Source organism: Rhipicephalus microplus, chromosome X (assembly GCF_043290135.1).
Source record: "Rhipicephalus microplus isolate Deutch F79 chromosome X, USDA_Rmic, whole genome shotgun sequence".
NCBI lineage: Eukaryota > Metazoa > Arthropoda > Arachnida > Ixodida > Ixodidae > Rhipicephalus > Rhipicephalus microplus.
The window spans coordinates 16,073,703-16,097,671 of NC_134710.1; the positions used below are offsets into that span (position 1 = coordinate 16,073,703).

At 44.1% G+C, this 23,969-nt stretch overlaps 1 protein-coding gene across 1 annotated transcript in view; it reads left to right on the forward strand.

Annotated features, from left to right (window-relative positions):
* The window catches only part of Oat (Ornithine aminotransferase precursor), a 61,067-nt gene extending 41,301 nt beyond the window's left edge, over positions 1-19,766 (forward strand). The window contains exons 7-9 of the mRNA XM_037426606.2: positions 5,212-5,325; positions 12,780-12,918; positions 19,535-19,766. Coding sequence (XP_037282503.2) covers positions 5,212-5,325; positions 12,780-12,918; positions 19,535-19,704 — 423 coding nt within the window. The 3' untranslated portion in view covers positions 19,705-19,766. The remainder of the gene's footprint in view (positions 1-5,211; positions 5,326-12,779; positions 12,919-19,534) is intronic.
* The last annotated feature ends 4,203 nt before the right edge of the window (positions 19,767-23,969 follow it).

A 23,969-nucleotide genomic window follows, 5' to 3' on the forward strand; every position in this document is an offset into this window, starting at 1 on the left:
TGTATTTGAATCGGAGTGCCCAATTCATAACATGTCGTAGACGGATGGTCGCTGTTTCTCTCCGACGCTGTTTGTGGCTCTCGTATGACTACTTCTCCGTCCACGCGTTCCTTTGCACCTCCTGCTGCAAATTTGCTTTTCTCTCTTTTTTGCACGGTGCTTTTTCGTGTCCACTGAAGGAGGATCCCGCACGCGTGGAACTCTGTGCGTGGTTGCGCGTCCAATACAGTAGACTCTCAGTAAGCGGAAATCTGTTAAACGGAACTTCTGCTTAAACGGAACTATTGCCTCTGCAATACTTGGTTTCAGACTTGTATTCTATACCCATGTTCACCTCTCAGTAAACGGAACTCCTGTTAAATGAAATATATTTTCGCGGTCCCTTCAGGTTCCATTTACTGAGAGTCTACTGTACTTGGAGAAGCAGCGTTCTTGGTCTGGCGATGCAGCCCAAGCACAGGCTCGATGCGTTAGGTTTAGCAGGTGTGGCCAATCAAGTAGCATATCTCACTCATAATGACAAAATGTACCTGATGCTTTATCCTCAGAGTAAGATCAAGCAAATTTATGGCTGATTTAACCATTTATTTATTGCTGTCAGTGCAGTCGGCGTGTAGGAAGAGCAGGTTCGGTTCGAAGCAGGGGGTCACTTCTGCATGGGGGCTGCCATGTTGATTTGTAACCACAGTTAACGGCAGTAAGGGACTCAGATAATTAAGTGGGTTTGAAGTAAATCGGAAGAAAAATAAACATATCATGTATGGATGTGGTGCAGCAGACACTAAACAAATGCCGATTTCAACCAACCCTGAAAATTTTGAGGCACCTATATCTGGGACTATGTTTAGCTGCACAAGCGTGTGGCTTTCTTACACCCCGTAGCTTGGGTAGTGCTGAACCACAATGTATAACAGAGTATAAATTCTGTTCACCCAGCCATACAGTTCTTAGTGGAGTTTGAACACCACTGCACCTTCGCCTTTCTCAACGTCTTGGTGACGAGGAAAGGTAGTGGCTTAGAGTTTTCTGTTCATTTTGAAGTCAATGTGCACCTGTCGTTACTTTCATTGTGATTTCTCTCATCTCATCAGCCTCAAGGCTTTTGTTGTGATCACTTTACTTCAAAGAGCCAAACACATATGCTCCACAGACATGAGGCCCGTGCAAATATCAAAATAAAACAGATATCCAGAGGAACTTGATTCCTCACGGGGAGCAAAGGAGGTTTTGTAACTCCCAAGGAACATTACCTCACAGCTCTGTGCCAGTCGTATCTGTGTTAAAAACTAAACATTAGTCCTCGATTTTCGAAAAAGGTATGCACATCGCGCGTGTGCCTTCATGTACTATACACTATGCCGCCTTCTTCCCTGCCCCACAAAGGCCTGACGATTGAAAAAACACCCAGTGTCACATACAAAATTCAGTGTGCTGGGTGCCCTTCATCATACATTGGTGAGGTGAAAAACCTACTCGAACGAATTGAGGGAATACATCAATGACGTCTAGAAACAATACAAAGAGCACAGCACTGTCGCCATACACAGAGAATAGTTAAATTCTGGGTGTGAAGCAGATTCAAATAAGAAATGTTTAGAGCAAATTGAACTGAATAATTTTCATATCTTTTTCCATTGCTTCGAAGCAAAATTAAGCAAAAATGTTGTAGAAGATACCTTAGCACATTCTTACGAGATGGGAACATGAAAGGCTGAGTTTGTGTTTAGCTAATTTAGTACTACAGTCGAGCCCGCTTATAATGAACCTGAGCGTGACACGGCATTCGTTCGCTGTATCCTGAAGTTCGTAGTAAATGAAACACAGCTCATAAAAAAAGTTGGGAGTGAAAACACAAACATTTTATGCCCCAAAAAGTTCGTGATGCACGTGTTTTGAATAGCAGGAGCGATAAGGGCGGTCTTGAGTTCATTTAAAACGGCAGGGTGCTCGTTCGCCGAGGCCCGTGACGTAAGCTGCATGAGGCACTGGCTCCAAAGTTTCATCGTTCTCGCAATCCGATTCCTCCAAATCCCTCTCGCCACGTACTTCATTCACAATGCCCCAATCCTGGCACTGTTCCGCAGTGTTGGCATCATCATCGGCCGTAATTACACCATCGCAACAGATGTCTCACCCGCTCTGCCAGGTCGGAGTCGACGACGCGCTGCCACAAATTGCTTCGGAAGCTTCAGTTTGCTCCGTTGAATTGCTCCGCATCGGGCCCGACGTCGACGAAGTCGGCCTCGCGAGAACAGTGTTGCGTGCATGTAGCCGTCACCACTGCCGATGAAATATTCACCATCTCCACAGCTGAATACCGGGACGTCCGAAGCGGCAAGTTGGCTGCCAGGTGGTCAACAGCTATGAGCACGCCCTCCGCAACGCGGCACCTAACGCGCGGATTACGCTCTAGCCAAGTGGTCACACTTTCGACGTTTTGTTGAGCGGCACAAAGAAGCGTGCTAGTCCTCCCGTCGGCCATCATGACCACACACGTACACCAAGAGCGAGCAAGACGCGCACACGCGACACACATGCCAGAGCGCGTAGAACAGCTCTGGGCCCATTTCCAGTCAGAAAACGAAACTAGTTCGAGCCAGTGTGATGGGCGTCGTGGAGCGGTGGAGACAGGCGAAGGGGTTGTGATCAAGAGAGGTGAGCAGACTTGCAAGGAGTTGCGATGGGGAGGATGCGGCGGGAGGGCGACCTTGAAAACCAAAACACACGGGAAGGAGGCAGGTTAGGTAGCTTGCTTGAAAGGTCCGCAAAACTCGCATGTAGAATAACTTAGAAAGAGTGCATGGCCGCCTGAATCGGTGCGCGCAGCGGTGTTCGAAGAATCAGCGGCCGTAGTTAAAAAATCGTTTCATTGCACTGGCGGATTTGCGTGGCCTCACGAACTTCGATATTTCGCGATTCATTCCGCACAAATTAACAGCCGTTTTCGCGCTTCCGCACACGCAGAGCAGGCATGCTGAGCTGAGTGTGAAGTGAGCGAGAATAAGTCCTAAAAACGAAACGAATGGTAAATTATCAGAGTCGGTGGGGTAGCGTACGCGCGTGCACCAGACGCAGACTATCGGATACAGTCGGTGGCCGACGATGTTGGCAAATGGTCTGGTCACTCCAGGCCAGCGACGCCAACGACAGTACCAGCGATCAAAAACAGGGTAGATGGCCGACCGGTCTTCGAAAGATCGGTGGCAGTGTGAAAACATGGGCCTCGTCTGTCAATGCGGGGTGCTCAGAGTAGCAGGGGGGACAAAGGACGGAGGGGTGCGTAACAAAAAGCGGTCAAGGAGAGCGGCAACTCGAGGGGCGCGGAGGGAGGGTCGGCGTTTAACAATAGGAATGTATGGGCACTTCGCTGATGCCTGATCTGTGGTCGAAATCGGTTTCTGGCCTGAGAAGTTGGCGGACCGCTGACTTCGTTCACTGTAACCGATCAGCGGCGTTCAGGGATGTTCGTTGTAAGTGCGATTTTGTGCCATTGAACCAATGTATATTTTCACGGTCACGCAGATGTTGTTCATTTTAAGCGAAAGTTGGTTTTAAGTGGGGCCGTTATATGTGAGCTCGACTGTATAACCAAAGTGGTGTTGACAACACTTTACACATTGTCATGTGTTTCCCAAGCACGACTTTTGCAGGTGCCGGATGAGTCAATGCTTTTGTAAACTGTGCCAAGTAACGCTTTTGTGTTAAAATGTACAGTAGTGCAAAACATGGCCCAAAAGACAAGGATTCCTTTGGCATGGCAATCCGCACACCCGGCGGCAGCGCACTGTTCATTGCATGAAAATAAAACTGTGCTCCGTGTTGTCATGCAGTGGCGCAGGTGACGTAACGTGCTATATTGCCATGAGCCGGTATAACTTGATGCTTCTCTGTGTTTCTGGTGATACTAATAAATTTCTATCGCACTGATTTCATGGCACTAAGACCTTATTTGGAAAGCATGTTTCACAAAACAAGTCGGTCAAGTATGAAACTGGAACCACGTTTGCCTCATGAACATCAGCCGACCGCCACTGGCACATGTAGCTACATCGTAACGGAATTCATGCAGTATAACCTCATTACAAAAAACCTCCGTAGTGAAGAGGTTTTGGTCTGTTGTAAAGGCAGTATGTAATTAGTGCAGACGTAACCATTTAGCACAAAAAATATACAAGTACTGTTACATTTTTATGCAAACACCCAATGAGCGTTATAACCAGGGAGAATTACAAATCGCAAACGCAGTGAAAGGACCGATCTATTCCTAAAGAGAAAGGGGGCTTTTGCAAATATTAAAAAAAGTATATATTTTTTAAGATCACATTTTCAGTTTCTGTAGCCCTTTTCTGATTACAAAAATATCTTCACTGAAAACTACGTAAAAGTGCCATAAAAAATTGAAGCATCTTCTGAAAAGATTTTCTGCACCTACCTGATCCAGTGAATTATTTTTGATTGTTACATCATTGATGTAATGAGCAAACTAACCACGGTGAAGGCCCCATTACGCATCTGTAAGGCAACACATGAACTTGCACAACTGCTCACTTAGCTTATGCTTTTGATGATCATTATTAAATATGTCTCTGTTCTTGGCAATGCGTGGGGCTTTGAACGCCTCACTCATGCAATTCTCAAGGCTTCATTCACCCAACAATTCTATGCTTCTGTTACACAACATTACGTGTGTTATGGACACTCTTTTTCTTATTACATAACATGCATATCAGGTTTTTTTTTTTTTTTTTCAGGAGTAGTTCTAAGCGTGGCTCGAAGTAGAGCACTTGCCTGCCAAGCAGAAGGCCTCAGTTTGATTCCCCCCTCAAATTGAGGTCTTTTTATTATTTTTGTGTATTTGCACAAGGTCTTTTTATTATTTTTATTTATTTGTACTTATCTTAAATTTCCACTCATGGACAACGATGATTTTTTGCTCATAATTTTTGACACCAACATTAGAATTTCTTTGAAACAAGCTCTTTAACGTTATGTTATCAGGAACGATGCTCGGTCAGTGCTGTGCCCTTTTTGTTGTAGTTTTTCGTTGATAATATTTCCGCTCTTCATCCTAGAGATGTCACACCAATTATCCCTATGGTTCGTGCTTCTACAGCCAATGCAAAGCTTCACGTATGCTGTTATGAAACTGCCTTTGAAGCTTGGAGGTGCCAGTTAGCTCGATTGATGAAGTGACTAAATGTTTACCTCCAGGTCTCTGCTGCCTTGGCGGATGACGAGGTTATGCTGGTGATAAAGCCTGGAGAGCACGGATCCACATACGGTGGCAACCCTCTGGGAGCAAGAGTTGCTGTTGCAGCACTTGAGGTATGCTTGTCAGCTCCAATGCACCCTGCGTGTGTTGGTTGCTGCCTTTGGTGAAGAAAAGTTGAGTATGAGGCTGCCGTGTGGGAATACCGAATGGTAGGATTTTTATCTGATTGTATCAAGAAACATTTTATCGAATATTGGTATGTTTGGCGAAAAATTTTATGCTTGCATTGTTTGCGCTATAAACATGGGACTGTTTCCAATTATAAGATGTGTTCAAAACGAAACTAATCTTTTGAAATAGCTTGCCAACTAGTAGAGGGAGGGCACTGCGGCAAAACAAAATACAAAATATATACCTTCGAACAAAATACAATTACCATAATTAGTATGCACATATTCAAATATTCACTGAAAAAATTAGAGGAATGTCAAAATATTAGAAAAAGTGAAGTTCCCCTCAGCTTGAAGTTTCGATGGTTACTAATAGCAGCAGAGCATAAGTGAAAGCCAGCTACCCCACGGCATTCACATGGCCTCTAAGGTAGGGTAGTGCACCGATTTTTTTTAGCCCATGGCATCAAATTTGTGTATTTGACAACTTCCATGAGGCTGTTGTCAGCGTGTTGACGAGTCGTTTTCATGGTAGTACAGTTATTATATTTTTGCTGTTTTGTTGTAACAGTAACACAGTTATTATTTTTTTGCTGTTTACCGCCTTGACAGCACTACACCTTAAAATCCAGAGTCTTTCGTGGAAGCATCTCGTAGAACAATTCAGTCTCATCGGCATTATAGATATCCGATGGTGCATAGTCCTTCAGGAGGCTTCGGAGGTTGGCCAACATCCACGCGGCGGCTCCCTCTTTATCCGCTGAAGTGGCTTCACCACACAACATTTTGCCAATGATACTATGGCGGGACTTGAATCAGTTCAGCCAGCCCACGCTGGCTTTGAAATGGTCTATGCCGAGCATACAAACAAAATCCAGCGCTTTCTGCCGCACAGTATCACCACTAAGGGCTATTTTCTTGGCCTGTGTCTCCACGAACCAGGTCTCGCCTTGTCCAACACTTCGTGCACTGACTGGTTCAACTTCTTATGCTTCGCCGACGTCCCTGCAGCTAAAGCTTTGTTTAGAGCATCTTTGCTCTTCAACGTCTGGCTTCAGCATCTGTGATAATGCCGCCCTTGTTTTCAAGTGACAACACTTGCGCATTTTTGCCCGCTGCGACATGACTGTTCACGTTACCCCAGCTTTGGGAAACAATGCATGCAAGTTCTTAACATGTGAACCTAGCCCTAGTCAAGCTGGAAGCCATCACCCTGAACGCCTCGCCGCACCCTGCCGGGATTTATCTCGCAATTTCAATTTTTAACTTACATTAGTCAGTAATTCCCGATAATAAAAACGTTCTCATAAGCTTCGTAAAAAACAATTGGAAATACTATAAAAATCAAAATATGCATGTTGCTTGCACGCAGACACAATTCAAAATTGTTTTTTCTCAACCTAAATGAGTGTAAGAGCGCGTTGCATTGCAATCAGTGTCGTGGCGTGGTGGCTTTGTTTTGTTTGGGTTGCGCGACAAGGCTCTGTCATGCCTCATATGCCAGCTCTGAGCAGCTTCTCATGTGCTTTTTTCTTATATTATTAAAGTTGATAGTTTGTTAAGGCACTAAAACCCTTTTTAAAAATATTAGAAAGATGTAACTTGAATCATTTTCACTCATGGTTGGTCCAGAAAAAACTTCGTTATGTGGAAACGCAGCTGTGAAGTAATTTGTATTGGAGGAAATTTTAAAGCATAGAACGCTATGGGACATAGACAGGGAATGAAAAAAAAAAAAAAAACTTTGTTGTGGTGGAACTTTTGATAAAGCGGACTTCGTTATGCCGGAATACGACGGTACTGTAAAGGTATTCAGTGCTCTTTTATCGAATAATACCTAAATCGAAACTGTATGTAATCAACTGGTCATTGGTACCTGATAGAGGGATGCAAGTAGTGACTAGCGTTTACACAAGGACTGATTGGCTCCTCTTTGTGTTGATACTGGGTGGCAGTATGTCAGACATGAGTCTAGGGCAAATGCTAAATTCCTGACTGGGGCCATTGGTGAATTTCTTCACTGTGCCTTGGCAGTACGTCTGTCTTTGCTTATAGGGCGAATTCACAGGCATTCTCTTGCTGGGGATGTTGCCATTACTTTGCTTGCAGCCACATATGAAGTGACAGCGTTAATTCTCAAGTCAGGTGACATCGATTTGCTCACCTTAGCAAAGTACCTTTCAGACAACCTGTACCGTATTTACTCGCATAATCCTCGCACTTTCTTGGCAGAAAACCGATGCAGAGTTGGAGAGTGCGAGAATTACACGGGAAAAACTTTCGGCAAAAATGTACACAGCGAAAAAAAAAAAAAAAACAAAGTGGCCGCAAATCGGGATTTTCATGCCAGTAACTAACTGCAAGCTTTCAGAAGTACTAATTAAATCTTACCTCAATAATAAAAGCACAGGTTCAGCACAAGGCAAAATTTATTTGAGACACAAAAGGCGCAAGCAAATAGTCGAGAATTAGAATACTGTATGTAAAGCTTGTGTGCATTGCGAGCGTAGCGGTAGTGTTCGTCACTCAACAGGAGCCCGCAAAAGGTTAGGGTACGAGGTCAGTATTGGGGTGAAGGCCATTTGACTGAATTGTCCTGTCCGCAGTTGTCTTCTGACGAAATAAAGTTTACCATCCATCCTAGTCTCAAGCACACAGAAGGCCCAATGCATCTTGGTGGCTTTCAGCTGCCGTCAAACAGTAGCAAGCACAAAACTCGTAGACTCCGAAGGGCCTACTGGCTGCCATGTTGCCATTTTTTTAGTGCATGACCAATCACTTTCAAATTGAAATCAGCTGTGTAGCTTCTGTAACACCCTATAACATAACATCACGGACACAACGTACAAACCACGCTGCAACGCCCACTCGCCACTTTGACATGGCTTGGATTAGATTGAATCTCTGTGCAATAGTAGTACGCTTTATGATTAGGAGAGGGCGCCACATGGTGTGGGCTATCATAGAGTTTGCTAATACAGTTAAACCTGCTTATAACGAACCTCCATATAACGAATTCCTCGCTATAACGAAGTTTTTATATTCCCCGTTGTCGCTTTATAGAAGCACATGTATTTGCGACCTCTATGTAACAAAGTAACTGCGGGAGACAACCTTGATATAACGAATTTTACCCGTGGACAATCTAGGAATTTCGCTCCGCATTTTGAGATTTTGTTACGAGCATGAATCTTTCGTGGCTGTCCCGCCGCCGCCGAATCGCGAAGCGGCGGCGGCTGGTACGCGGCTCGCATTCGCGTGAAGCGGGGCAGGCAGGCCTGCAACCTACGAGCAGGTGTTGCCCCTCGTTCTCGCTGCCGTGGTCGCATGCGCTGGTGTGCCCCCCCCCCCCCCTCTCTTTCCCTACTCAAAAAGAAAAAAAAACTACTTTTGCGCGCTGGCAGTGCCACGCATTTAGTTTGCGTCACATATGTAGGGCCACGCTGCATATGGAGGGTGCTTTACTTAATAGTTTTCCGCGATGTCTGTGTCGTTTGCATTTCGTTTTCGATGCCGTGCACGCGTGCATAGTTTCACTGCGTGCGCATAATGTGTCCCCCGACGACGTTCAGCTTTGCTTTTTTAAAGGCGATAGTCTTTCTTAAGGACCTTCGACAAAAATTTTTGGTCTGCCTGTCTGTCTGCACATTTGTCTGTTTGTCCGCCCTTAACGATACCTCGAACGACAGACCCTCTCCGCAGCGCCCATCAATATTACTCAAGGTTTAGCGTTCATACTTGTGCGATTGTTAAATAAAAAGAAATCATTGCGCATATCTGAGGTTCCATAACAACACATCGATGTTTTGTATGTGTGCCTTTATACTAGAGAAGGCACACACAAGTAATTTTAAGGACCATAGCGTTAAACATGCTGCGATGACAGTGCAACGCGATGCTCAAAAAGGCAAGTGTTACCAACGCTTTGCTAAAACGACACAGTGGTGGCACCTGTCGGTCGCTTTCCGTTCTGCACCTTATCGCCTCCGAGAATGGCACGCATCTTTCTCTGCAGGTGCACAAGTCTTCCTTCATTTTCGAAGATAACTGCCAGATGGCGCTCGTGTCTAACGTGCCTCGATGAGCTCGTTCGCCTCTGCTGCACGCTCAAGGCACTCTAACGCAGCGCCTCCAGAATACTATTTACTGATTTTCTTGCGCAGAACATCAAATAAATGTTTTGTTCACTCTCTCCGGATGCAAGACTATCGTCTTTCAACGACATTTGCAGTGTAACATGCAGATTTAGGGCAAATTTTTTTTTATTGCAATAGCAATTATGTATATGAACAGTCTCGGCTGTTTTTTTTTTACGCGTTCATTCACCCTGTATGTATACACACCTATATATATATATATATGAAAACTCAAGAAAGAAAAAAAAAACCACCCGCGCTCGGCGCCCAGCTCGTCACGATGCGCCGACGCGCGCTTATCTCCCACGCGTACTTTGCCCCGTGAATGCGGGGAGGGGAGGGGGTTTATATGACTGTGCGCGCGCGTTTATCCCTCGGTGGGGAGAATCGCGCGCCTTTGACTTTGACGGGAGTGATTGCGTTTGCCGGGCGCACAAAGATCACTTCGCTCTTTTCACACATTCCCTTCGCGTTGAAACTGCACTAATACTCGTCGAGATAGCAAGCGCATTAGCGATCGCGACCGCCCTTAAAGTCCAAGTTCATTATTACTACTCGAGCAATAACCCCCCCCCCCCCCCCCCTTGTTTCATGCTCGTTTAAGACAGGTGGTTTACTTTCTGTTTGAGCATTCGACGGCAGTTCTAACTCGCGGGAGATGTTATGCACTTTCCAGTCGATAGAGATAGGCTGCCTCATTTCGTCTCTGCTTCAGAAGCGCTCGCGCGCTTTTACCCGCTCGTGAAAGTTATGATGCGCGGGGGCGTGTTATCAATTTGGCAGCGACAGGAACATGGCAGCGACAGCAAAAACCCGCCGAGAGTGTCCATATAATTGCTGTCGCAGTAATGCAGTTTTTCACTGTAAAATAAATGTTTTGGGTTAGCTCGGCTGTCAGTCCCCCTTTTGTTTAAATTGTGCATTTATTTTCTGAATCTTCATACCAAACTTGCATGTAACGAAATTCTTTTTATAACAAATTTTTCTAGAAATTTATCAATTTCGTTATATCCAGGTTTAACTGTATACACTAGAGGAAACTCTGGTGCTAACGTTTATGGAACCTGCAATGCACGGTGCTTCAGAGCAAGGGAATGATGAGTACTACACAGATTTGTCTAATCTTCGAAATTCTGGCCTGCTTCTGGCTCCATGTGTGTTTGTGTGGCTTGGAGCTGTTTTCTCACGACACAAAAATCAATAAATGTTCAGTGGTTGCGCTTCACCACCTTATTCTTTTAGGCTTACCATTTTGAATTGGGTTACAATATTGAAAAGAATCATTCTTTCTTTCAAAACAAAACCGAAACCAGCAATAAATGAAGCCAATATTGCGATTTGCTGCCCGCAAGTACGAAAACTAAGCAGATCTGTGTACTTCCTATCATTCCCATGGTCCCTAAATGATCGCAGCGCCAGAGTTTCCTCTAGTTAATTTTAGGAAACTATATGCACGCTATCATCATCAGTGGCTGGAATGGGCAGACGACATTATTTCAGCAATTTTTGGGGGTGCAATAATTACTCGCGGAAAAAAATAAATCGTAGTTTTGTTGGGCGATGTAGAGGGTGCGTGAATTATGCGAGTGCGAGGATCGCGCGAGTAAACACAGTATTACCTGCATTATCCTGCTTGCTTTAATATTGAGGTATGCCATACTTAGTCAACTCGCTTCATAAAGGGACGCTAAAGTTAGATAACAATTTGTGTCAGAAGGAAAGTCAATGTATGACATCTAAAACGACAATATTATCAACAGCAGTGCCCTACTTACCGAGAAATTAAGGTAAATGCATGAAAGCACATGCACCACGAGTAGAACATTCGCAAAATTAATCTCAATGATTTCAAACTTTTCGCCTACTATTAATCACTAATAATCGAACTAGCTGCACTAAATTGAGAAAATGCAGACCACTGAAACGTGATATTATTTTAAAATAAGCACTTCCTTGCCACAAAAGTAGCACTACCAGGTTTCTGAACCGCTATTTCAGCAATCAACATCGACTTAAAGGGCCAGTAAACAGCCCCGAAGTCCAAAAAATTTCAAAAAAAGATATATGTGCAGTTTTTCTTTGCAAACATGCTGCCGCAAGCATTTTGCGAATACGTGCTATATTAAGAAAGTTACAGGGGTTAGAACATCGGTCCAAGCCAGTTTCAAATTTTCGCGCGGCCTCGCCCCCATTCTTCCTTCCATGAAGGGGAAGGCGTAGCCCATCGTCGTGACTCCACCCACTTCGGCAATGCAACACTACGTCAGCGATTGACGTCATCAGAGAACTCAGTCAGTCACAACGCACTTCCGCTTGCTGCGAAGCGTGGTTGTCTGTTTATCGTTTGCTGCACCAGCCGCGGGTCAATTGTGTAAGCGTCAGGTGTGAAGTGTCGACTACAAACGATCAGGTTCCCGACTTACGTCGCTGGATGGCCGATTCGCTTCAGCCATGCAGCGCAGGGCTCCATCGTGAGGCACCCAGTGCCGATGCTTCTCCGCTGCCCAGTCGCTCGACATGCAGGCGACAACAGAGCAACGCTTTTTACCCGTGTTGCTCATGTCAAGGGCGAAGTACGTTCGTACGTGCGCACAGGCGCTGTAGTTGAGCGAGGAGTGTACACGTGTACGCGACAACTGCGAGGCTGGTTCTTTCACCGCAGTGCCAAGAAACAAGGGCCTGTTTCATAGCTGTGGGTGGGAACAGGAACTGACGTTGACTTCACTACTGTTTTTTCATGCCTGATTTAGACCAGTCGGCGAGCTGCTTCGGCGAGCTGCGTGCAAGGGGGTCGGTCAGGTGTAGGAAAGATGTGTGGGTTTTGTTTTTCGAAATAGAGGCTCTGCGCCGCACAGCGCTGTAATAATCATAAAACGTTATCGCTGCGGTCTAATCTACGAATTGCCGAGCTTGTATGGGGGGTGTAAAAAAAAAAGTCGGAGTCTGTTTACTGGCCCTTTAATATTTGCTTTTAGTGTCCCTTTAATTAAGTAAACAAGATGAGTAACAGTGGCATAACTAAGTGTAATGAGCTTAAGCTGGGACTGCATTATGTGCTACCTGATTGCACCATGGTTCATTCAAAACTTTACTACAACAGGCCTAATTTCTTAGTGGAGTGTCCAATTTTAGAAGCTTGATGTTTATATAATTATACTTGCTGTTACTCAGTGCCTTATCTTTAAATAACTCATTAACTTATTACTTGCTCAATGGTCTCATGCAATGTGTTTGAATGCTTTTCACCCTCAACTTTACCAGGTGCTGGAAGAAGAACGACTTGCTGACAATGCTCAGAAGCTTGGTGAAATCGTTCGTGCTGAATTGAGCCGACTACCAAAAGACCTTGTCACCCAAGTTCGAGGCAAAGGTCTGCTCAATGCAATCATCGTGGCACCAGGTAGGTGTCACAGTCATGCTCTCTCTCTTTCTCTTGCTAACATACACGCACACACGCATGTACACAGACCAATAAACAAATGTGTGCTATTGATGTCTGCTCAGCTGGTCAAATTAAAAAAAGCTGAAGACAATAAACATATAAGTGCACTGGCACTTTATTCGATAATGCTGTCACACCTTAAAGTAACGAAACACATTTAACCTTTTGAGGGTAAAATTTTATTGCCAAAGGTTACCCCACGGCGCTAACTTTAGTATTGCGCACCTATAATTAACAAAAAATATATAACCAAATTTATATAGCATTGCACACCTAAAAAACTATAACAAAATTTTTTTTATAATGACCGTAAAGCGATAATTATTTTCAGTGAGTGCATGAATGGGCTGCATTGCTCATTCATGCGGTCCATCATGGCGGTGCAGTGGTTACAGTGCTGGGCCGCTAACACAGAGATCACAGGTTCAGTCTCGGCTGCAGTTGTAGTTTGAGGGAGGTCAAATGCTACAGAGGCCCTTGTACTATGTGATGTGAACGTTGACCAACACCCCCAGTGGTCAAAATTTCTAAAGCTCTTCACTACAGGGTGCCTCATTATCATGTTTAGCATGTGAAACCCCAGCGAATATTACTACTAGAGGTGTGTGAATACAGCATAACCTCGTTACAACAGACATTCGGTTACTACATACTGATTTGCGGGGTTACCGTATGCCGACCTCTCTATTTGTTCCATTGGTTGGGCTTCGTTTACTGCGAATTCTGGTGCAATGGACATTCATATGATTGACTCAAATGTTAGGCCAGCAAGGTGGTCAGGACGTCTTTACATCGGACTTTTGTACTGCGGACATCCTAAATTCAGTAACTTCTGACTTCAAAAATTGCTTGGCATACTTTCCGGACGGGAATGGGGCCGTGGATACCGGCGTACCTATTTAAGAACAAAAGCCACATATCTTTGGTCTGTTAATGACGAGTTGTGCCTAGCTACAGTGACTAAAAACCGACGTGCAGCGTGCTTGATTTCGCGGGTAAGGACACTGACGCGCTACATTGCTGGCCGTTGCCACCGCTGTTCCGAGCGGTCAGTGCATGGCGAGCATGGCTGGGGCCCGCTACCGATGCGCAAGATTCGTGGTTCTAAGGAGGCAGTAGCCAATGGGATTTGTTGCTTGTGACAAAACACATTTTGGCTTCTTCGCTTTCGCATATCCGGTAGAACGACGGTTTCGTCCGCCAAATTTGGGGCGGAGCTAGGCCTAGCCGTGACTTCGAGCAGAAAGCGCGGATGTGCATGGCTGCGGTGCCTGATGTTTGAAAGTATGACATGCTCGATCACGAGTACAAAGATCTGTCCTGCAGTGGTCTTCGTCGCAAGGTCTGAAGCACTGATAAGCATAACCTTCTCGCCAACGAGTCAATGCTATTACAATCGGTTCGAGACGTGCACATGCGATGTTCGTGATGAGTACGGCATGGGATCGTAATCTGAAGACTGAAATTTTGCTTGTACCTGCCTTAACAACCCGTGAACACAAAACGAGCGTGAAAATGTCACTAAGTAGTGCGATTTCAGACAGCCGTGACCTCGCGACTCACAAGAAGCAGATGACGCTATCTCGGAGGTGTATCTGGAACGAGCATCGGACTAGCGAAGCAGGCGTACTGGAGCTATACGGCAGAAGCAGCCAATCAGAATCTTCCAAATGAATTTTAAACTTCTGCTTTTTCAACATGGAATGCTTTTCACAAAATAGTTCTAAGACGAGCCCAAAATGACTAGGGAGCAGTTGTATCATCGGGAAGTATAAAACTTTGAAATACGCCGTTGTTTTTTGTAACTTCCACGGTGATTTTCACCACTTTGGCAGGCGCAAAAAACATTTTACAGCCCTTCTATGTAGTTTTCAAAATAGAAGATATTTTTTAATAAAAATAAATGTTATAGACACTGAAAAATGATTTCCAAGAAATTAACTTTTTTTATGCCCCATGGAGAATAAATTCAACATGACTCATGATTCTTTCCAGTGTTAAGAGACCCGTGTTTCCACAAAAGTCTGTTGTAACAGTAGTTAGATTTCACATACTACTCCTTTTACAACAGACAGAAATTCTCTTCACTATAGAGGTCTGTTGTAATGAGGTTATACTGTATTCAAATTTTTGAATATTTGTTACTAGTGTTTGCTGTTCAATTAAATTCGCAGTGGAATTAGATTTTTCAAAGTATTCAAACTTCCTGAAAACAAGTATAGTCAATTTTTGATTGACCCATCACATTTTCGCATTGTGGCAAAGACTCTGCTACGGCGGCAAATCTATAGGTGAGCGCCGGTTCCAAAATACAGTCAATGTCTGATTGGCAGTGGCCTCTTGATATTTTTACAGTGAAAGTTGTTATGAGATCACAACAAAGGCTGTATTTGGTGTCACAGTTCACTGACGCTGCTAGTGGTGTTCATAACCGCTGTTGCGTGAAATGAAGAAAAAATATCAAACATGAAATACGGTTCGAACCTAGGCCCTCTCCGTGGCAGCCCAGTATTCACCACAGAGGCATGCTAGTGCTCACAACTGCAAGGCAAGGAAGGACGTTAACATCAGTAATATAGCGTGCATAAGAGTAAAATAACAGCCAGGCGTCACACATTTCGAATTGTGTAACCAGGAATCACACAATATGAATTTCCGAGTTACAAAGGTGCAACAGCTGCGCCAATTTGATCAAATTGCCGATTGTTGCGCCGAGCTGCGCCAAAACTGTGAAATTTGCTGAAATTGTGCCACGCTCTACTGAAATCCTCAGCCTGCCTCAAAAGTTTCTCTGGTGCGCTAATTTCGGGGAGAAATGCAGGCCACGTCGGCCACCTGGAATTTGCGCCATCAGCCAAAGTGCACTGACCCTAACTGTAGGGCCTAGAATATACTTAAAATAGTCTAGGCACTTGCCTTATGCTTGCAAGACGCGATCAACTACATAAAATAACAATGCTGCGTGCCCATCAGTCTGCTCACCGCAGTGTATATTTATCGGTGAGATGACGGAAATTCGAGACCAAAATGCGTTGCTGTAGCCACCAATACTTCCCGAGAAATCTAGATTTTCAGTGCTCATAAAGTAACATTTTGCGGCTCCGAAAATTGCTGCAAATTGTGTTTCGGCTGTTGCACCCCTGTAGTTAGCAAGAGCGACTATGGCATGTTAGCGACTACAGCTGGGAACGCATACCGTGTTTCTCGCGCATGAACAAAGTCGATGTGCTGCACACACTGGCCTTGTCAGTGAACATGTTATTGGTCACCATACCAATGGCACATGAGAAATTTTTCTCTCTTGAAGTTCCGTTAGATGTGTTGCCCTGGCGATAGATATTCGGTGCTGTCGCAGGGCCAACGGAAGCGCGCCGTTGTTAATTTATCTGGTAGAACACCTTGCAAGCGCGCCGAGATGTTGTACCCCTAACCTGACCCCCACCTTAGAAAAAAAAAAAAGAAAGAAAAAAAAGAGAGATGATGGCGCAGCGGTGTTCAAAAATTTTTTGGTCTTGTTCTAACCCCTGCAGAAGGCTGCCTGAATCAATTTTGCCACAGTACACTGGTGCTCCGCATAAAAGCGTATTATGATTTGGAAGGGGCTGTTAGCTTTACTCACGGGACACAGCACATTTCGTTCAATTACTCATGTTTCTATATACTACCGCATAATTGTGAGCACTAGTATGATCGCTGAGGTCTGAAAAAGTTACTGGCAATCATGTGGAGTAGTGTATGACACTTCTGCTGCCCTAAAAAAAAAGACAAACTGCACCAGTTTTCTTTTTTTTTTTCGCCACCCCTACTCCTCAGTTCCACAAATACCTTGATTTTCAAGGTCGTCAGCTTATCAGATCTGCATGTAAATACACAAGTTATGTGAAAGCAAATGCTAATGTGGACTTTATCATTGTTTGCTCAGTGGGGTGGCTCAAAATACTCATTTTATTGAAATAGCAGTGCTCATGTTTACTCTGCACAGTTTAGATGATGTTCAGTGGTTTGCACGTACTTTTTTTTTTTCTAAATATAAGCATTTTTTTATACTGCTCCGAATTCGGCCTTTCGAGTTTAAAGAAATATGTGTCTTATTTCCCGTAATCTGCTAAAAATTTGCATTTTAGTGAACCCGAAGTGAGATTTTGCTACTCCGCAAATTGCTTCAAATTCTATTTTGGCTGTTGTACCCTTGGGCTTCGTGGCAGTGTGGATTTTCTTTTTCGAAAGTTGTATTCACAGTATGGCACACCCCAGAGCAGTGAAACCACCTTTACAAGGGGTTACGTGTGGACTAATATGCATATAATTTGTTTATTTCGAATACTTCAAAATTTCCTGTAATTGAATTCAAATTGAAGTGAATTCGAATACATTGATATTCGTTCGAGTATTCGAAATGCTGGAATATTTGCACAATCTTACTGTTTACTGTTCCAGAAGCCTGACTATAGTGCTTAAAAAATGTAAAAAAAAAAACTGTGCTAAAAAGTAAGGCAACGACATAACATACCGTAATTACTCGAATCTAACGCGCACCTTTTTTCCGGTTAAGCGAGTTTATAAATTGCATGCGCGTTAGAATCGAGTACGAACAAAAAAATTACGGTCAATCTATTGCCATCGGCAAATCCAAAATGGCCGCCCCCTACGTGCGTCGGCATGGCGCGTCGGCCATTTCTGCCTATGTGTTTCCCATGTGTGGCACTTCGTACGTGTGCTGAGGAGTTCGTCATCTAGTAGTGCATTAGCATCGACGGCGTGGAAGGGCCGACTCCAAAAACTCGATAGCGCCACGATGCCGCTTTTAAAAGAAAAGTTATGGCGTGTGCAGAAACGGACGGAAATCGGGCCGCATCGCGGTCGTTCGGAGTTCCCGAAACGTGCGTGCGGGACCGGCGGAAACAAAAGCAGAAGATTCTCGACAGCAAAGCTTCACGCAAAGGCTTCAGTGGACCACAGCAGGGTCGGTTTTTGCAAATTAAAGAGCTGCTCGGCAAGTATGTGCTTGAGCAGCGAGCGGCACAGCGGCCCGTGACGACAGAACTGCTCCAAGTGCGGGCTATGCAATTAGTCTTGGAAAAAGGTCTAATGCAGAGCCAGTTTAAAGCGAGCAGGTGCTGGCTAACTAACTTTATTTAGAGGAAAGGCTTTTCCCTCCAAAGGGGAACATGCATATGCGAAAAGTTTTGCGGAGGAGTACGATGAAAACATTCACAGTTTTCAGAGGTTCGTCCTAAACTTGCGGCACAACAACGGCTACCTGCTTGGGCAAATCGGGAATGCCGATCAGACGCCTCTTTACTTCGACATGCCTGGCACCACAACCGTCGAAAAGAAGGGGGCGAAGCAAGTTCGCGTGCTGACATCGGTCCACGGTAAAACTGCAGTGACGGCAATGCTCTGTTACACGTCAGATGGGCACAAGCTTCCCCCGTACCGCATATTTAAATGGAACACGCTCCCGAAAGGAGTCGTTTTTTCGAGTGGTGTGATCGTGCGGGCCAACGAGAAAAATGGGTGCGCGTTGCAATCGATGTCTTGCTTTTTTTTTTTCGTCGTGGAAACCGGGTGCGCGTTACAATCGAGGGCGCGGTAGAATCGAGTAAATACGGTAGATGCGGTATTTTCTACTGCTCAGATTTCTAGGGTTGTTTCACAGCAGCTGTCAAATTGGTGCTGTTTTTTCATTGGCATATATATATTTCAGTGACGGGCATTGCTAGAAAATTATTAGAGTTGGGGTGAGTTGGCAACAATATTTTATGGCTGTTTGTGCTTGCTTGGATCTGTGCATGCATATATACATGTGTCAAATTAAAATATTTCGTGGGAGGGACTTTCCCTTCTGGCTGGCTATGCCAAAATTTCCACTAATGCTAGAAATTATTGCCAAAGCTGTGAGAAGTAAGTATATTTGTGTGTTAATTATTTTTAATGTAGAGGTGAATCAGTTGATAGTTTCTGGAGCTTTTTGTGCCATTGCCACAATATGACTATGATGCACACCGTAGTGGTTTGTAATTTCGACCACCTGGGGTTCTTTAACGTGCACCGGTAGCACAGGCCTCTTGCATTTCGCCTCCATCGAAGTGAGACAGCCACGGCTGGAATCAAACCCTTGTCTTTTGGGTCACCAGCCAAGCATCGTATCCACTACCTATTGGAGCAGCATGCACGAGCTTGATTCAGGCATAGTATGATGCTATACATTTTCATTGGATTTGCATAATGATCTTGCAATTTCTGGATAGTTAAGACATTTCGATGTCCAAGCTTTATTTAATTCATGTTATACTGGATCTGCTATTGGTATAGTAAACCCAGAAGTTAAAGGGCTAGCAACATAATTTTTAAACCTAGCTTAAGTAGAAGTGAACTGATATTGTCTTACGATCGAACTTATTTGAACAGTGCATTATTTTGGCATACAGCGATACGACTTCAGTTGATGATGTCTTAGGCAAAAGCATTTCAAACATGAGCTTTACTTGATAGCTGTCAGTAACGAAATATGTTGGCTGCATAGCTCTCGGAATGGTTTTTTTAGTAGAGTGCTTATAACATTTTTTTGCAGGGCTTGATGCATGGGAAATCTGTTTGAAGCTCAAGGAAAATGGTCTGCTTGCCAAGCCAACTCATGGAGACAAGATACGTCTGGCACCGCCCTTAGTCATCACAGAAAAGGAACTAATGCAGTGCATTGAAATTATCGGGGCAACTATCACAAGCTTCAAGCGACAGTGACATTGCATGGTTTTTCGTTCGATATTGCCATGGTCTCTAATAGAATCATTTTTAAAGTTTTAGTGACTGCATAACTTGTGTGCTGATGGGCTATGAACTGCGCATAACTACACACGCACAACAGGTCAACATGTATAGTTTGCAACTAACCTTACTTTTCATCTCGCTTCAATATATGCCCAAGTTGTGATAGACTCTTAATTCAAACTTTCAATTATGAAACGTTTGGTTGGTGGGCTACATTTTCGATTTATTTTAAATCCAATTACTTGAAACAGCTTCATTGCTATTTCGTACATTTTAGCATGTCCCTGCTGGGAAACATCTGATGCCTTTGTTGCTTCTGGCTGAACATTCGCATTCTTGTACCATTAACAGTCACAAATAAAGCTGAGTGCCTGCCTACACGTGTAAAAGTGGCAGCTGCAGAACAGCTGTGCCAATGTGCACAAGACTTGTTTACCTGTGCCAAACTGCCCCTGTTGCATCCAATTCGTTTATTAGCACAGTGCTGCAGCGAATTTTGCCATAATGTACATTAACAATCAAGTATTTTGCGGAGAAATGTGACTGAAACATCGCGTCTTCGGTTTCAACATGTCAAATAACACTTTCGTCTTTTTGATCCAGGTGCTCAGTCTTCTATTTCCTTGCGACTACTTCCCAAATGGCATCTGGACACCCCAGTGCACCGTGTTGGTGCTGACTGCTTTGCCATGTGCAAACTGCTGCGAAGCACCGAACGACAAAATAGGCGATGGGGCCTTTGTTGGGCCGTTGGACCGACTGGACCACTCCCTTCTCAGAGGCATACCAGTGATGCCAGCATTATTGACATGTTACACCTATAAACAGTGCTGTGTGCCTGGCAACATCACTGGGCATGGCGGTATCAACGTGCCGAATAACCCTTTTGTCTTCTTGATTCAGGTTATAAAACATTTTGGCAAATGTTACAAAAGTAATGTAATATGTCTTGTAGTGCTGCCATGCTCAGTTAAAGTTTATGCAATTGTGTGCCATTGTATAGTTTACTTATTAATGCTTCCTGGCGATTTAGAAAGTAACCCGGGCCTTGGAAATCAGGAAGTCTTGACCTAATTCTGCAAGTTGACTGCGGACGCTAGTGCTTTAATAAATGATTACAAGGCCGTAAATGAATCTCTCGAAGTCATTCATCTAAAATTAGGTACTTTGGAAAACCTCGAGGGCAGAATGGCTAGTGCTGAGGATAAAATAAATACATTTGAGAATACCATAACTAGTCTTCAACTCAATGTTAATCACCTGAAGAATAGAAGCAGAAGGTGTAATCAAATTATGTATGAGATTCTGGAACAGAAAAATGAGAAAGCTAATTACCTAGGTGTACAAATCCCTGAAAAACTTATTAAAAGTACTCTTGGCATCACCTCAAGAATTAAGAAAATGCACCACCTATGCCCTACAACAGAAAACAAAACGTTCCCTGTTACCAAGTTGCAATAAATTAAGGAAAAGGCAAAATAATAAAAACTTGCTCATAGCTTAAAAATTCTAGTGTGTCTGTGGCCGAATGTTTTCGCTCTGTGTGCATAACATTCGGAAAAAACTAAGGGAGAGCAGCAAGAGGAATTGAGATAAAGGTGAAAAAGTCACATTTGTGAAAGATAAATCGATAATTCTATGTCTGGGATGAACAGAAAAAGCCAGGGTAGTCGTAGGAAAGACGCTTGTCATCTGGAAGGCAAGAAACTGAGTGTAAATGAAACACCCCTCAGCCTAGTGATAGTGAACCTAAATTCCACAGGTGTCATGAACAAAATCGCAGCACTTGAAGCATTCGTTGATGAACATAAACCCGATATTGTAACAATGACCGAAACATAGCTTTCTCCTGATATTCCAAGTAGCAATATTGCTACTGGGTGCCACAGATGAACATAATAGGAAATAGGACGATGTTTAGTGCGAGCTCGTGCAGACTGGGCTTCATATTGTATGCCTGCCTGTTTATCTAAAGGTTTTTTTGCAGACGCCTTCTCCCCGTAACATTTTAGTGGAGAGTGCGGGTCTGCCTGCAGTCAACATCCACGACGATTTTATGCAGCGGGTGTTTCTTGGCTGCCTTTGCGATGCCTGATATCAATCAGTGTTTCACTTATAGGCTAATACAAGCTTTCATGGCCAATGCCCCAGAGTGGGTATGTGCCAGTGCTGATAGGCGACAAACAAAGCGCTGTCTACTCTGTCCTTTTTCCCTAATTTGAAAAATCTTTCAGTTTGACTGCACATCGACTAGCCTAACTTTCACACTTATTAGTTATCCACAGCCCTCCACTACGGCGTATTTCCAAACCCCTAGGTCTGGGATATAACAGCTGGGTAATTTCACGTTTCGCTGGTCGGGACAGCCATACGAAGTATGGCCTGTTGCCGACCTATTAAATTTATTTGAAAATTGTGTATATTGTCGTTTTATGAGTGAAAAGAAGAGACCCGCTATAGGTTTTGCCTGGAAAAATTTCTAAGCACATTAAATCAACAATCACTAACAAGTAGAGTACCTGCGCTGCTTACCTGCGCTGCTGTTTTTTTTTTTTTTTTCCGACTTCGGTGATGAATTCATAAATCGGTGATGAAACTCCAAATCAACCCAAAAATTGTTTCTTTACTATTTTGCAGGTTTTTACGGTAAAAATGGCATACGAGAGTAGTCAAAGTTTTCTCAGCATGCATATTTATAAAATTGTCAAAGTCTACATTATTACCACTTTTCAATAGAGAGATACGATCGCGCCAACTTCTACAAAAGTGTATACAATGAAACTGTCTGACTATGATTTAAAAAAATTAAAGCCCAGTTTTGATATTTCTTAAACTTTCTACGCTTATTCTCTCGCATATCGGCTACATGTTGCATAATTTGGTTTCACTTGCAGTGATGGCCAGTAGAATGAGGCCCTTGCCCAAGGATAGGTAATTGTAGATTTGACTTCCTGTCCGCTAAGTGTATAGAATGCACGCCTACTTTTCAGTTCCTTAAAGGCACTGAAAAAGCTCTCCTTTCCACTGAGGACGCCAATTTCCAAATGATTTGGTCGCCGGAGCGGTCATGGGGGCGTGACTACCGAGCAAGGCAGAGCGCACATGATAAATAACAGATTGCTCACGTGATAAATAACACGTCTCACACACTCAACAGACGGGATGTCACTAAACACTGTCATGAGTGCTTATGTAAACACATCCACCAGGAGATACATGGTCGGATTAGCCTTTGCTGTAGCTACTACATTTGTAACGCTCTAAAATGCAACAGAAAGTATGTAATTGCAATATTTTTTCCCATTTCTTTTTCCCGTCCTGTGGTTAAGCTGTAGGTAGGCAGTACCAGTGAACTCAAATTTGTGGTTGAGTCGTGTTCGGTCACTCCTTGTACGCGTGTTCGATTGATTTGATTTCATATGTGGTGTTTAACGTCCCAAAACAACTACATCATTATGAGAGACGCCGTTTTTGAGGGCTCCAAAAATGTCGACAACCTGGAGTTCTTTAACGTGCACTCAAATCTGAGCACACGGGCCCACTGCATTGCACGCACGTTCAGGAACTCCATATGCACCTATAGTACTGGCTTTGAAGTTCTACAATACCAACATGAAATTAAAAGAAGGTATTAATTTTGTATCGCGTCATTTTGCTCCCAAACTACACCATCAATAGTCATAGTGGGCCTTGTCATCGCTCAAAGGACTACCGTGAGCACGCGCGAGGAAGAAGCCTCATCATCATCATCAGCAGCAGCAGCGGTGGCCGCAATCTCGTGCACGAGCCACTACGTGTTCCTGCGAGCACGCACTGTGCAAGCCGAGCCCCTTCGTGAGGAGGCGCCTTGAATGCGAGCGTCTATTTGTCGTACAGAATCTTACCAAGAAAGAGGGTCTTCTGGGGATTTTTCGATCTAGTGATTTTCTATGGTGGCGTCGTGATGTCACAGCGGAGCTATTTGGAACGCCGCTTCGCCGGCCCAGAGAACCCGGTGAGGCCTGATCACTGGCTGATTCTCATGCTCAAGGGCTGCAGAAATTAGGCGTCTTTTCCTTCATCTAACCACCACCATCATTCTCAAGCTAGCGCCTTAATTAAAACGTTCGAAAAGTACCATTCATCGTGCTTTGTCTCTGCAAGTCCTGCAGCTTCGTGTAGACAACGCAGTACCCGAACCGGTGCCTCGTAATGATTTCGTCAACGTTGTGGTGACTACGCTTGTCTTGCTCGATCGA